Raw genomic sequence first — 13,982 nt, 5'->3', positions numbered from 1 at the left:
TATTTATTTATTTAAAACATTTTTTTTAACGTTTATTTATTTTTGAGACAGAGAGAGACAGAGCATGAACAGGGGAGGGGCAGGGAGAGAGGGAGACACAGAATCCGAAACAGGCCCCAGGCTCTGAGCCGTCAGCACAGAGCCCGACGCGGGGCTCGAACCCACGGACCGTGAGATCATGACCTGAGCCGAAGTCGGACGCTTAACCGACCGAGCCACCCAGGCGCCCCTATATTATTTATTTTTAATGAGCTTTCATTGGTCTCTTGTCAGGCAAAACTATTTACAACTTTTCCATCATCCATCCTTTCTTAAGTCCTGTGAGGCACACCTTGATGTAGAGCAGATGTAGGATTCCAGGAGCAGCATCAGTCCCTGGTCCTGTGAGACCCACTGAAGCCCAGGGTTCCCTGAGGGCTAGGAGGTTCCTGCTGAATTGCCAGAGTCAGGGCTGTGCCAGGTGTGTAGTTGTGAGAGGAAGCACCTGGTCACCGCCGGAGGGCTCTAACTGCCTTTCCTTACTCTTCCCAGTGATTTATGACAACTTCCATTATGAAGCCATTGATGAAGAAGAGACAAAGGAGATGCTCCACTTCCAGGTGCACCATAAGCTAGGTACTTGTGACTCAATAGAGACTTGTTCTTTCATCTGCTGAGCAGAAAGGCGAGCAGAGATCAGGGGGCCGAGATTCCGGGTGGACGGTGCACCGTGGGGAGGGGCACAGAAAGAGATGGGGAGCCAGACCGTGGATGGCGATATGGGATCCCAACCAACCCACCAGGTGTGGAATCCAAACATTTTGCCAGGCAGATAAGACCACTCGGAATATGGAACGGGAACGCGCAAGAGCAGGTCTTACTGTGACCATGAGGCAGAATTAAGGGGAGGAGCTGACAGTGGTTAACTGTGAGTTAGACATTCGGTAGATCTGGGAAGTGGTAAGGTCTGCCACCAGGTAACAGGTCCAAAGAGAAAGGCAAGAAGGAACTGCTATAAATGCTTCTGCTAATAAAAGAAAAGAGGGAGAGGGAGGGTTGTAATTGTGTGCAGAAGAGAACATGGAAGGAGTGGTGCTGTGTAGAAAAGAGACAAAAATGGAAAATAGTGTAAAGGGGAAAAGAGAATTAATGGCAGTAATCACTTTCACAGTGACAACGGTAGTGATACAGACCTTTCTCAGACCGCTAGGCATAAGGTCAGCCCTTCCCATGAGGCAAAATATTCCTCACATATGAACTATATACTTAAAAAATTGTTTTTAATGTTTGTTTATTTTTGATCGAGATTGAGAGAGCAGGGGGGTAGCAGAGAGAGAAAAAGACCGAGGATCTGAAGTAGGCTGTTCACTGGCAACAGAGAGCCCAATGTGGGGCTTGAACTCATGAATCATGAAATCATGCCCTGAGCCAAAGTCAGACAAGACACTTAACCAACTGAGCCACCCAGGTGTCTCTGAACTATGTACTTTTGTAAACAATAGCCACCGTTTCCAGCTTTTTAATCATTCTTTTGTTCCTATTCTTAACAATAATTAATTGTTAAATTATAATATATACACCATTAATACTGAAAATTATGATTTCTTGCTAAGTTACTATAACTCTGCTTTCCCTTTACAAGTACTCCTCATAACAACCCTATCATAGGGTTTTGTTATTCCCATTTTCCAGAAGAAACTGAGGCATGAGGATGGTTAGTGATTTGTGCAAGGTCACCTGACTGATCTAGGACTCGAACCCTCTCCTACGTGCCAGCCAAGGGCAAACACGCTGAGGCTTTGCTGCCGGGCTTCACCTCTGGCTCTACCTCTGGCTTACTTGGGCGAGTTACTTAATTTCTGTGTTCCGATGTATAAATTGGAGCTATAAATCTGTATGTCTATAAATCTATTCTAAAATAAGGTTGTTGGAGAATTTAATGATTTAATTGATATGAAGCACTTATAATAATTTGTGGCACAAAGCAATTGTTATATGCTTACTGCATTTATTATAATGTGTTTCTGATTCCAACACCTGGACATTTAACAATGCTCCAAATTTGAAGACTTGTCTCCTCAGATGCCCACTGAAGAGAAAGTTATTTCTCAGACTAGAGTAGCAGTAAGTGAAACAGTGTTTAAGACCAAGAAAAGGTCTCTATCCTCAAGCCAAATGCCTACAAAAATTATTTATTTGTTAAATGTTGATTTCCCCCCTTGCAAATGATCAATGTAAGAAAAACCGCAGACTATAACCAGACTTATAGAATACCATTAACATATATCCTTTCATTTGTATTTATATCTCAGTATATATTTTTCCAATGTATTAATGCATTTATATAAAACTTGGATCTATTTTAATAATCACAGTTGTCACAAACTATGGGTCTGCAGTTCTCTCTTGTCCAGCAAGAGAGCAGATGCAGAATTGAATACAAGAGAGGCTAATGTCTGGGAGGAGACAAGACCCCAGAGCAGAGGTTTTGTCTCCGTATTTATTGAGCTCACAAGATATTATCCACGTGGTGAACGAGAAGAAAACAAGATGTTACACACATGAAGAAGGAGAAAACAATCAGACAGTAATTGTTAACTTGTCTATGTAAGAAGCGAAGCGTTTGGGAGGCAAGGGGAGTTTGTGATCAAAGTACAATAGTGTATTGGCATCAGATGGAAAGTACTTGTGATCCCATTACAATATCTCTCTAGCTAACCTCAGGCGTTTTTGCCCCGTGGTGGTGGCTTTCCGCCCTAAGTTTTTTTCTAACCCATTTATGTAAGTAGAACCTATTTCCCCACATACAGTTATTCTTTTGAATGAAATAAAATTGCTAAAAGCCTAAAAAGTACATTAAAAAGTACAAAGCATGTCAAAAATAATTCCAGAGATCCATCTACTGAGGCTAGTAGGAATGAGAATGGGATGGTAGAAGGGTCAGTGATAGTTATTAGAAAAGAGTAAAAGAGGCTCATCATGGAGGGGAAGGAAACAAATTCTTGAACATTCCTGATGTCATCTTGGTGATGCCCTGCTTGTAGCTGGAATCCCAGAGCAGCTCAGTGATGGACAACAGATGAACATAATGGAAGGAGATTCATCTCATGACCCAAATGACACCGTAAGAACTGAGGAAATGGAAAATAAATGTGCCCAAGAATTTGAACAAATAGGTAAGGTTGACTGGCAGTCCAATATTTTCCCGGGTGACTGTGAACTATGGCACATACAGGCAGAGGTACAAGCTGTGGCATGTGTTCATAGTTTAGAAAGAAGGCTCCAAGGAGCCATGCGTGGGTCAGAGGCATAGACCAGAGACTGAGGAAAAGAGACATTTATTTACCAAAAAAGGGTGTCTGGTTCCTGTGGCAAAGCAAAGAAAGAAAAGACCACAGAGAGACAGGGAGGGTAGGATGCTGGAATAGCATAGGCAGAGAGAGCTAAAAGAGAAAATCTAGAGATGTTCCATGGAAAAAAGAAACCTCCACTCCTACTTCACACCACGCACAAAAAGTAATTCACCTTGGATCACAAATTTACAAGTTAAGGCTAAAACTATAAAACTTCTAGAGGAAAAAACAGGAAAGGACCTTTGCAAGCTTACGGTAGGCAAAAATTAATTATATAGAACACAAAAAAACATGGATTACAAAAGAAAAACTTGGCAAACTAGACTTCGTCAAAATTAAAAACTTGTGCTTTTCTAATGACACCATTAAGAAAAGGCAGAAGCAAGTCAGAGAGAGGGAGAAAGTATTTGCAATACACACACCTGACAAAAGATTGTACCCAGAATAAAGAAGTCCTATGAACAAATAATAAGACACCTACTAATTCAAAAAATGGACAGAAGATTTGACCTGATAACTTCACTACAAACAATAGAAAATGGCCAGTAAGTATATAAACAAAGTGTTCAATGTCATTAATCATCAGGGAAATGCAAATTTGAACACACAAGTTACCATTTACTCCCGAAAATTGCTGAAATGAAAAAGACTGACAACACGTTGGTGAGAGAGTGGAGTGATTAGAACTCCATATGCATATTTTTGTTAAGAATGTAAGGCGATATGATCACGTTGGAAGACTATTTGTCAGTCCCTTATAAAGTTAAATCTAACCTGTGACTCAGTCATTTGATTCCTAGGTATCTTACTCATGAGAAATGAAAACTTATGTTCACACACAGATTTGTACAAGGATGCCTATAGTAGCTTTATTCCTACTAGCTAAAATATGGAAACATCCATAAATAAACTAACTATGATACATTTACAGAGTGGAATACTATTTAGCAATAAAAAGAAATGAACTAGGGGCACCTGGGTGGCTCAGTCGGTTAAGCATCCGACTTCAGCTTGGGTCATGATCTTGCAGTCCATGAGTTCAAGCCTCACTTTGGGCTCTGTGCTGACAGCTCAGAGCCTGGAACCTGCTTCAGATTCTGTGTCTCTCCCTCTCTCTCTCTGCCCCTCCCCTGCTTATACTCTGTCTCTTGTCTCTCTCAAAAATAAATAAACATTTTTTTAAAAAAAGGAATGAACTACTAGTATATGAAACAACCTGGATGAATCCCTAAAACATTATAGTTGACTCCTTAACATCTCAGGGGGCAGGGGCTCCAGCCCCCTGCACAGTTGAAAATCCACATATAACTTTTGACTCTTCAGAAACTTAATTACTAATAGGCTACTGTCGACTGGATGCCTTTCCACTAAATAAGTGGTCTGTGAACACACATTTTTATGTTATAAGCATTCTATACTGTATTCTTATAATAAAGTAAGCTAGAGAAAAAATTTATTTACAATTCATAAGAAAGAAAATACAAGTGGACCCACGGAGTTCAGACCCGTGTTGTTCATGAGTCCAACGTACACTGAGCAAAAGAAGCCAGTCACAAGCATACATACTGTGTAACCCTTTTTATATGAGCATCAGGACAGATAAGTACAGTTCCAGAAAGGAAGTTCTTCTTAATGGTGATAAAAATCAGAACAATGGCTGCTTATAGTGGGTGGAAACTGACTGGAAATCAGCATAAGGGAACTCTCTGGCATGGTGGAAATGTTCCAGATGTTGACTGTGGTGTTGGTTACACAGCTCTTTTGCACTTACTTAAGTGAGGTGCATCTGCATGAAAAAGAGGCAAGCAAGATTTTGTTGAGTCCCAGGTGGGGTCCTTGGAACTTGAATATCAGAGTTCAGCTTGAGCACACAGAGGTCTCTTCTCCGGTCACTGTCTAAATTCTGCCATTTTCTTGTCCTCTTCTTCAGAGTTCTGTGAACATTCACTTCTCCGAATGAATAATTTCAGTGTGCCAGAAGAGAGACTCAACTTACTGTCATACGTGGGACAAGGTAACTATTATTCATGTTACAATTTGGTATTAAATCTTTATTTTCTTGTCTTCATGGGAGCAAAGGCTGCATTTTGTCTCCTACCCCAGGTCTCTTCTAGTGTCTGCTTCTACTGGCCCTTACCTGCCCACAGATGTGACAGAGACTATGGGCAGAGAAATCTAAGCTCCTCAGTAGAGACAGTATTTGGTGATGGAGATTATAGAAAGAGAAAGTGGAAAAGGTAGCTAGGGGTAATAGAAAACAAATTACATAAAGAGATCCAATTTTCCAAAAGGAACATAAACTCCAGGGTGGGGAAGGGGGATAATTTTCAGTTCACTTCAAGAGACCAACTGAGAGGAATTTGGAGGTAGCATGCCATGTCCTGTCCACGTGGGAAAACTCCCCCCTGGGGCTGACCAGTGGGGTAAACCCCATACTGTAGTCAAAGCCCCAGAGTGGAGTGGTTGAGACAGCAAGAGTGGGGAGCCTGGAGGATGCCAGTGCACAGATAGACTGAAGGTCAAGGTAAAGTGGAAGAAACAGCAATGACAGGGAGGAAGCAGAGACATAGTAGAAAAGAGAGAAACTGAAATATGGCTCAAGGATCAGAGGTAAAAAGTGAGAGAAAACATAAGGAAAGAGAAATATGGAGAGGAAAGTAAGTACTAGGAAGTGGAGAAAGCCAGGGAAAAGCAAAGGCACTTATGCAGAGAAAGAGAGTAGATGCAAACTAGGTGAAAGGTAAACAGAGGATAAGGGGGAAGAGGAACAGGTTGGGATGCTGCAGGTTTGAGGCCAGAGCACTGGATAGAAATACCTTTGGACAGAAGGGCTGACGACATTAGCTGCGAGTTTCCAGATGAAACTGTCCCTAATTATCAAAGTGACACTTACAAAATGTCACACTGGAATAAGCCTCTCCCTGAACATTCCAGTGATTCCCAAGACCAAACCTCCACCCTAGCTTATCTTCAGAGCTCATTTATCCGTGGACCTGAAGACCAGGGGCATGATAGATCCCTACACTGATATTCGCTCAAGAACCTGAAACTTGACACTTCTAGAACTGAAAGCATTGTTTGCTCTTCATTGTTCAAGCTAGAGCCAATTCCTCAGCATTCTTTCCCTCATGATAGATCACTGCTGACCCGTGTTTTTTCAAGTTGGAAACCTAGCAGTTTGCCCCAGACTCCTCTTGCCCTCAATGACATGCCTGTTACTGCTCCAACATGGTCATTTCTTCTTCGGAATATCTCCCACCTGTCCACTGTCCATCTATCACATTCCCAGGGCAGAGTCTCTAATCTATGTCTCTGTCACTATTGTTGTTCTCAGAGGCAGACTTCTGCCTACCTCCTTCCTCCAAACTTATGCCCATTTAATGTATTATTTGCACTTCAACTAAATGGGGCATTTGAAAATAAAAATTAAATTGTATTACTTTCCTTCTAAGGAATAATAAGAAGTATTTCTTACTTTTAAATACCCCAAGGATTAAATAAATGTTTCTTTCAATGGGGTCCAAGGTCATCTACAGTGAGCCACCTGCCTGTTTCTCCATCCTCATCACCTGCCTCCTACATTACTACTTCAAGATAGAATAAACTTTCTTCCCTAATAATTTTAAATGTTAAATATCTCTTTCATATCTGAGCCTTTTCATATGCCTTACTTAGGATGGTCTTTATGTTCTGCTGTCCTCTATTTACCCTTCTCCACTCTGGGTAAATCCTATTTCAAACATACCACCCTAGGGAAGATTTTCTTTAGAGAAAGCTAGACAACCGAGAGGAGCAACCAAGAGACAAAGGGTAGAAAAGGAATAGAAGTTTCAGAGAAAACAATGGAAAAATTCACAGAAACAGAGAACAAGAGAGAAGCACAATGAGAGAAAGAGAAGCTCCAAGAGATGGCAGCAGAACAGAGGCAGAGATGGTAAGATTGACAGAATCACATGGAAAAGAGAAGAAGTAGAAAAAGAACGATGGGTAAGAAATGGAAGATTTTCCCATGATGAGTGAATTATTCTCTGTTTCCAGGGAAAGCTACTGAAGGGAAGGCAACCTCAGGTCTGGGCTGTTGTTTTGTGGAGTGGAGCATACTTGGTTTTTGCTATTTTCTTGCTGTGAGTTCTCTTTGGTCATAAATTGAGATGTCTGTGAGATTTCATTCCTATCTGCTGAGGACAACAAGGCTGTTGGGAATAAGTTTAGGAATCCCCTAGGCTTACACCAATGGGTTAACAAGGCATAAAGAATTACAAAGTCATAGGATGCTCACACCCAAGTTTGGGTAAACAAGATTAGGTAAATAAGTATAGAGAAGGTAGGGCAGAAGCCCCAGTATAGAGAGGGAGGGACAAAGGCTTCAATATAGAACATAGGTATATGAAATAAACAAGATTAGATATTCAGGTTGGAAGCACCCCCAATTTAGTACTATAGCAGAAAACTGCTTTCACAGGAAGGATCAAGTTAGGTAAACAGGTAAATTGGGGTATAGAGTGTTGCTTTCAGTTGCAGGGTGAAGTTGCCCAGAGCAGAGATGATTAACAAAAGAAAGGTGCCTTGTCAACCCTGAAGTCATGTGTCCTACCTGTTTCATCCCCTAGGCTAGCTAAGATAAACAGAAGTGGTGCCTCATGTCAGCTATAAACAACCTTCCACCCAATTGCCCGGCACCCGGATTTTGTTTTGTATTAACCCAAACCCCTAACCCTAAATATCTTCAAGACCCCACTTCCCTCACATCCTCAAGTTAATATTCACAGATTCATAGTCTCTTTGTGCACGTCCATTGCCATGTTTGTAAGCCTTCTGATCCTAATAAAAACAGGGCAAGGACCCTTATTCAGGGCTCTTGTCTTTTCCTGGGCATTAGGCATCTCTAGCTTTTAATCCTGCGTCCCACTCTCTTGCTGGACAAGAGAGAACTTTAGACCCAGAGTCTACGCCACAAGTCCTGTTGGAAGACCAGTGATGAAGAAGAGCCACAGGAAGCCTTGAGCTCCCCATCAAGATGTGGGCCCAGTGAGGAAGGTGGGGGCAGGGGGTTGCCAGTTCTGGGCTGCAGGGTGTGAGGGGGCTGGATTTTGAGCTGGTGTTTCCTGATGTGTTTTACTCTGAGCACATGCCACAGTCAAAAGATCCAGTGTGTTCTAGAATCCCATGAGTCACATAAATGTTTCCAAGTGCACATTCTAGGAAAAATATGCTGAAGAAAGGGCAATTTCTTTCATACCTATTCATAGTAGAGGCTTGAATTGATAGCAACTGAGCATTTAGCTTCTCTAGAGTATAAAAACTATGTATTATTCTGTTTATTGATAACAGTGTTTTGTGCCTAAGTTTAGAGAAAACCCCAGGAGAAACATGGTCCTTCAGATCAACTGCTCTCAACTCTAAATTATAATTTTTGACAAATAGTTTTTATTATGTTACTGTGATTTTTCAAAGAAATTTGGCAAACAATGTGTCATTTCACCTCCACAAAACTTGTGCATTTAGACACACTGTTGCTTCTTCCTATTTTATAGATAAATAAATAGAAGCACTTCAGTGTGTGCTGAAATTTGTTACGCAAGTTGAGGGACCGTGGTGATGGTCATGTGGGGCTGGCAGAGGGTCAGGGTGGCCAGCATCACCAGTGCAGAGTTCACACCAGAGAACGCAGGAGATGTTCAGCTACCCAGGTGAGTGGATCAGGACCCAGTGCAGGAAGATCCTCATCCAACAAATATATTTCAGTGATAGGAGCAGGGAAAAAGAGAAGGGGCTGGTAGGATTGAGGCTTACCATGTGGGATGCAAGAGATATTAAAAGAAAAACTGAGCCACAAAAGAAACTTACAGAGAGCAATGAAGAGCCATGAAGAAGAAAAAAGACCAGTAGGGCAGTCTAGGGATTCACAGAGATGGCCAATCCTTCATGGTATAGAAGCAATAGTGTGTGGTGACTGAATGACAAGAAGGAGAAAGAAGGTATGTGAAGGATAACAGAAGAAGAGGCAGAGCAGGGCTGTGGATCGTCTTAGGTGAGGTTTTATTTTCCCAAGGAGAAGCTCACCTGAGCCCTGACACCAGAATTCAGTGTGCTAAGATCTGTTCCCTCATCATCATATGTGGTTGGTCATTTCTGTGTTTCCCTTCAGTTTCCTATGAGCATGGCACTCTCCAGTGGACAAATGGTGGCCATTTTGAAGAGATTCCCAAACTGCTACCAGGTGATGGGGGAGGTAATTATGACTTAAATGGCCAATTACTTCATTAAATTTGTTTGTCAGTCTGTATGCAAGGGACACTTCCTTTCCTTCTCCCAAACACAAATACACACTTTTACTGCCCCTGTTTTTTTTCTCAGGTGTGTGAGAGGTAAGGGGGATATATATGGATATAGATAAATATAGGTAGAATAATAATATAATATAACAATAATATGTATAGAATAATAAAAATGCAGACTGGGGGCACTAATGAAGTTGTCTAAGTGGGCCCAATTTAATCTAAATGTGCATGGAATCTAAATACTTCCAGGTTGGGATTTGGGAGGGGAGAGATAATCTTAAACTTACTTCCTAGGCATTGCATATGATTAATGAAAACTATGTATAGCAGAGATAGAGGAAGTGAGTTAAGAGAATAAATAAGGAGATATTGGAGCAAAGAGATACAGAACATCATGGAGGAACAAAAGGACAGAAATGCAAACAGTTGGCAAAAGTCAGGGAGAGCAAATGATAGTCAAAGAGATCCATTACTTCATGATGCAGCAACAAGTGGGGACAGAGTTAGAGGGAGAAGAGGGAAGGATAGAGAAGGAGAAGGAGCCTAACAAGGTGTTAAAAAAAGGCATAGCAAGTTCGGTCGGTACATACATACTTTTCTTCATGAGGAGCCATTCTCCTGCACTCTGAGCATCAGAGCTCCGATGCTCTCTAAGCATTGGCCATGTCAGGCAGAGTCCAGGCCAACTGTCTATCATGTTCCTGTTTCTATCTTCAGCGTCCTGTGAACTTGTGGCTCTACAAAGGGATGAAGGAGGAGAATCAGAAGAAATGCCCAGATTACTACCTTATGATGAAGAAGGTAATTAGGATTTAGATAAGTTATTGTCTAATCAAAGCTTTATTTTCCTGTCAATACAGAGGAACACCTATTCTTTCATCCCCTTCCCTGCTCATCCTTCCATCCATCCATCCACCCATCCATTCATCCACACTCACGTAAACATAGACAATGGCCAGCTTCTGGTTGCTTCCTTTGAAAGATACAAGCAGTGAAGAATGATCTCAGATTGGTTGCTGTTTCCTTGGGTGTAGAACATAGACAAAGAGACGGAGAGTGAAAAATATAGATGGAATCGTGAAATGAAGACAGACCAGAGTGATTGACAATCCTACCTAAATAGACATGAAGTCTAAAGATAACTAAGCTGGAATGTGTTATCGTGAGGGGAGATCATTTTCAACCTATTTTCCCTGAGGTTGTGCCAGGAACATGAGCATAATGAGTATAATTGCAATACAGAGAACTCATGTGAAAGAGTTTAGAAATGGACCTTGCAAAATTAAGGATCTCTGCTTGTTTGCCAATGGCCACAGTCCAGAACATTGATAATGTGGGAGAAGGAATATGACGTGGACAAAATATGCAGAAAGTCTGAAATTTAAGTTTTCAGTTTCAATTCTTAGGTTGAAAAATTAGAAACAGAGTTAATAACTAGAGAGAACAGATAGAAGCAGGGAAATGAGCACCATGGAAGAAAGGAGAGAAGCTCAATAATCTTAAACAGGTAGAGAACATGATGTTAAGACAGAAAGATGCAGAGGCAGGAGGGAACACTAAGAAATAGAAAGGTGAGGAGGGGCATAGAAATTATATATTGAGAAAAAGCTACCGGAGATGAGTGAAAATTCAGCAGAGGTGAATACTGTTTACAAAGGATATAGAAGACAGTTTGGGACATTGTAGGAATTGAGAGAAGAGTAGCTGATCAGAAACAAGTCTGGAACTAGGGGTGGAACATGTTAGCAATGTGTTTTGAGGTTATGATGTCCCTAGTTACCAGTATGGCACCTGTAATATTCTCAGAGAGAGTGAACCTCCCCCTAGGAAGCCTTGTCTGCTCCCATCTACAACGTATGATCCCCAAACACCTATGTCTTGCCCAGGCTTGTCTTATGATGTCTGAAGGACATCTCCATTTGGAAGTTTTACAAAGAACCTCAATACAAGACACCCACAATTGCACGTGCCCTCTCTCTTGACACCAGATCTGCTTCTTTTCCAGTGTTCCCTATCTCAGTACGGAATACCATTGTTTCATTCTTCAGACAGAAACTTAGGGATCATCAGTGACTGATCCCCTTCCCTCAACTCACACAGCCTATCAGTCATCCAGGTTAGTCAGCTCTACCTCAAACTTGTCTCTTGCCCATCCGTTCCTCTCCACACCCAACACAAATGCTCCAGTCAGATGTCTCTTCTCTCTGGAGACAGAGCAACAGCCTTTAGTCTCAAATCTTTGCCCCAGTCATATTCCCATCACACCCAATCTCTCCAGGTGAACCAGAGGACTCTGAAAATGCAGGTTGATTTATCCTACTTTCTTACATTAAGCCAATAACTTCTTGTTGTCAGAGAGATTAAGTCAATTTTCCTTCCCATGACTCCTCCTGCCCTGCAATTACTTCAAAAATTTGCATAATGCTTTTTCAGTGATTTTAATTTTCTGATAACGCTTGCTTATCTGAGCTTTGGCACATGCTTGGCCCTGTGCTTGGACACTGGAACTATTCTGGACAGTTTTCTTGTTCACTAATTTGGTGAAATCATGTGGAAATTAGATACTGTCTCAGAGAGGCCTTTTCTGATCCTTAGAAAGCAACAAGATGAGAGATGGGGAGAAGACATAAAGCACAGCATCAGGAAGGCATGAGGAGAAAAAAGGGAGGTGGGAATAGACTTGGGGAAAGAAACAAACCAAGACAAAGAGGAATGCCAAGACATCCCAGAAGTGAGATACAGAAGTAGAAATGCAAGAGGCAGACACATGCAGGAAGGGTGAAAATGAGAGAGAAAACAAAGTGTGGGAGACAAAGTGTGCAAGGTTTCTGACAATCTCTGTCACATTACTGGGCTGTGAGAGGCTTCCTTTTACCTTTGTAAAACCTTATGACACAGGCAGGCAAACTGTTGTAACCTCTGTTTTGTGGACAGGGAAAGAAAGCACAGAAAGGCACACTGGTTGTTTTTGCAAGGGCAAAACAGAAAAGGAAGAGTGGGCAGCAGTGGGTGTGTCACTGAGGGTGACAGTGATAGGGAAACCACCTGGAAGTCAGGGTGGGGGCACAAAGGGAACATGAAGAGGAAGCCCCAGGAGCCCTAACAGGTGAGCCCCAAAGGAGTGAAACTGGTTCCAACATAAGACCCTCATTACCTTCATTAAGGAAAAAACTAACATTGGTGGGGAGAGAAAGCGTGGGAATGGACTCAACCACTTGGACTTGAAGACATCTAGAGTAAGAAAGCTCAAAAGGGTAATAGGAGAAAAGAGATGCATTATTACTGAAAGACAAAAACAAAAACAAGAGCGAAAAACAAGAGATGGGGGAGGAGTCCAGACAATGGAAGAGATACACTACTAGGAAACAGAAATGCAGGTAGGACCCTGAGAAGTGGACAGAGGAAGTGCAACAAGATGGCAGAAAGTAGAACAAGACAGCCTCCCAGGGGTGGCATGGAGCAGGCGCTCACTGTCCCATCCTGGTGGGCACGGACATGCTGAGGTTTGCTCCCATTGCCCTCCATGGTCCATCATGTCCCTGTTTCTCCACAGTGACCTATGATTCTAGAGCTCTGCAAATGACTAATGAAAGAAAACCAGAGGAGATGCCCAGCCTACCTGGAGAAGAGGGAGAAGGTAATTCTGATTTAAATTCCCAACCACCTCAATAAATCTTTATTTTCTAATCAGCACAAAGAAAAATCTTGCCTTTCGCCCATCCTACCATTCTCTTCTTCATATTCACATACATGCAGATGGCCCCGTGTCCATTTTCTGTTTTGCTTTTTTCAAAACTGGGAGAGAGAGACTAAGGATAACAGTGAGCAGAGCTCTTGAGCGGAGAGGGTATTCCTGCCTGGAGAACAAAGGGAGACAGGATATAGCAAAGGTAGGCTACAGTACCAGAACAGAAGGACCTGGGTGATTTTATTAAACGCCCATGAAAATCCAAATACCAGCAGGCTCTGGCAGCTGAGGCAATGAGATCGTTTTCAGCCTACTTCTGGAAGTACCAGGAACATGGAAATAAGTTTTGTGAGTGATTGCAAGGTTTGCACTGTAGAAGGTCTGTTGGGAGACTGTTAGGATAGAGCTGTTAAGAGAAAGCCATATGGTGCTGTGGTCCATGTCAAGAGGGAAGAACTTTTGTCAATTCGGGGGGAAGCATCTGTGAGACTGAGGAAAATAGATAAAATGATGGAAATTTTACAGGCATCCAGAAAGATAATACTCAGAGAAACAGAGATAGAAAAGGAGAAAGCGAAAGGCAACATGGAAAGGATATAAGCTCACTAAGAGATGAGATACGGAGATGAAAATTAGAGACATTATATAATCATCTGGCAAGTAAATACCAAAATAATAATA

General features: G+C 41.9%; 1 protein-coding gene across 18 annotated transcripts in view; it reads left to right on the top strand.

The window, feature by feature from the left end:
* The window catches only part of LOC121014459 (nuclear body protein SP140), a 67,267-nt gene that overhangs the window by 24,762 nt on the left and 28,523 nt on the right, over positions 1-13,982 (top strand). For 15 of the 18 annotated variants that reach the window (XR_005783227.1, XM_040450747.1, XM_040450759.1 and 12 more), the window contains 6 exons: positions 532-615; positions 3,024-3,155; positions 5,263-5,346; positions 9,481-9,564; positions 10,331-10,414; positions 13,167-13,250. Coding sequence is in view for 17 of the 18 variants with exons in the window: in XM_040450747.1 (XP_040306681.1) it covers positions 532-615; positions 3,024-3,155; positions 5,263-5,346; positions 9,481-9,564; positions 10,331-10,414; positions 13,167-13,250 (552 nt within the window). In the remaining variant the exon portion in view is untranslated. The remainder of the gene's footprint in view (positions 1-531; positions 616-3,023; positions 3,156-5,262; positions 5,347-9,480; positions 9,565-10,330; positions 10,415-13,166; positions 13,251-13,982) is intronic. The other 3 variants (XM_040450762.1, XM_040450760.1, XM_040450758.1) reach the window with 2 other exon arrangements.

Source organism: Herpailurus yagouaroundi, unplaced genomic scaffold (assembly GCF_014898765.1).
Source record: "Herpailurus yagouaroundi ecotype Mexico unplaced genomic scaffold, PumYag 202, whole genome shotgun sequence".
NCBI lineage: Eukaryota > Metazoa > Chordata > Mammalia > Carnivora > Felidae > Herpailurus > Herpailurus yagouaroundi.
The sequence above is the reverse complement of the archived record's forward strand: the minus strand, read 5'-3'. Positions and strand labels throughout refer to the sequence as shown.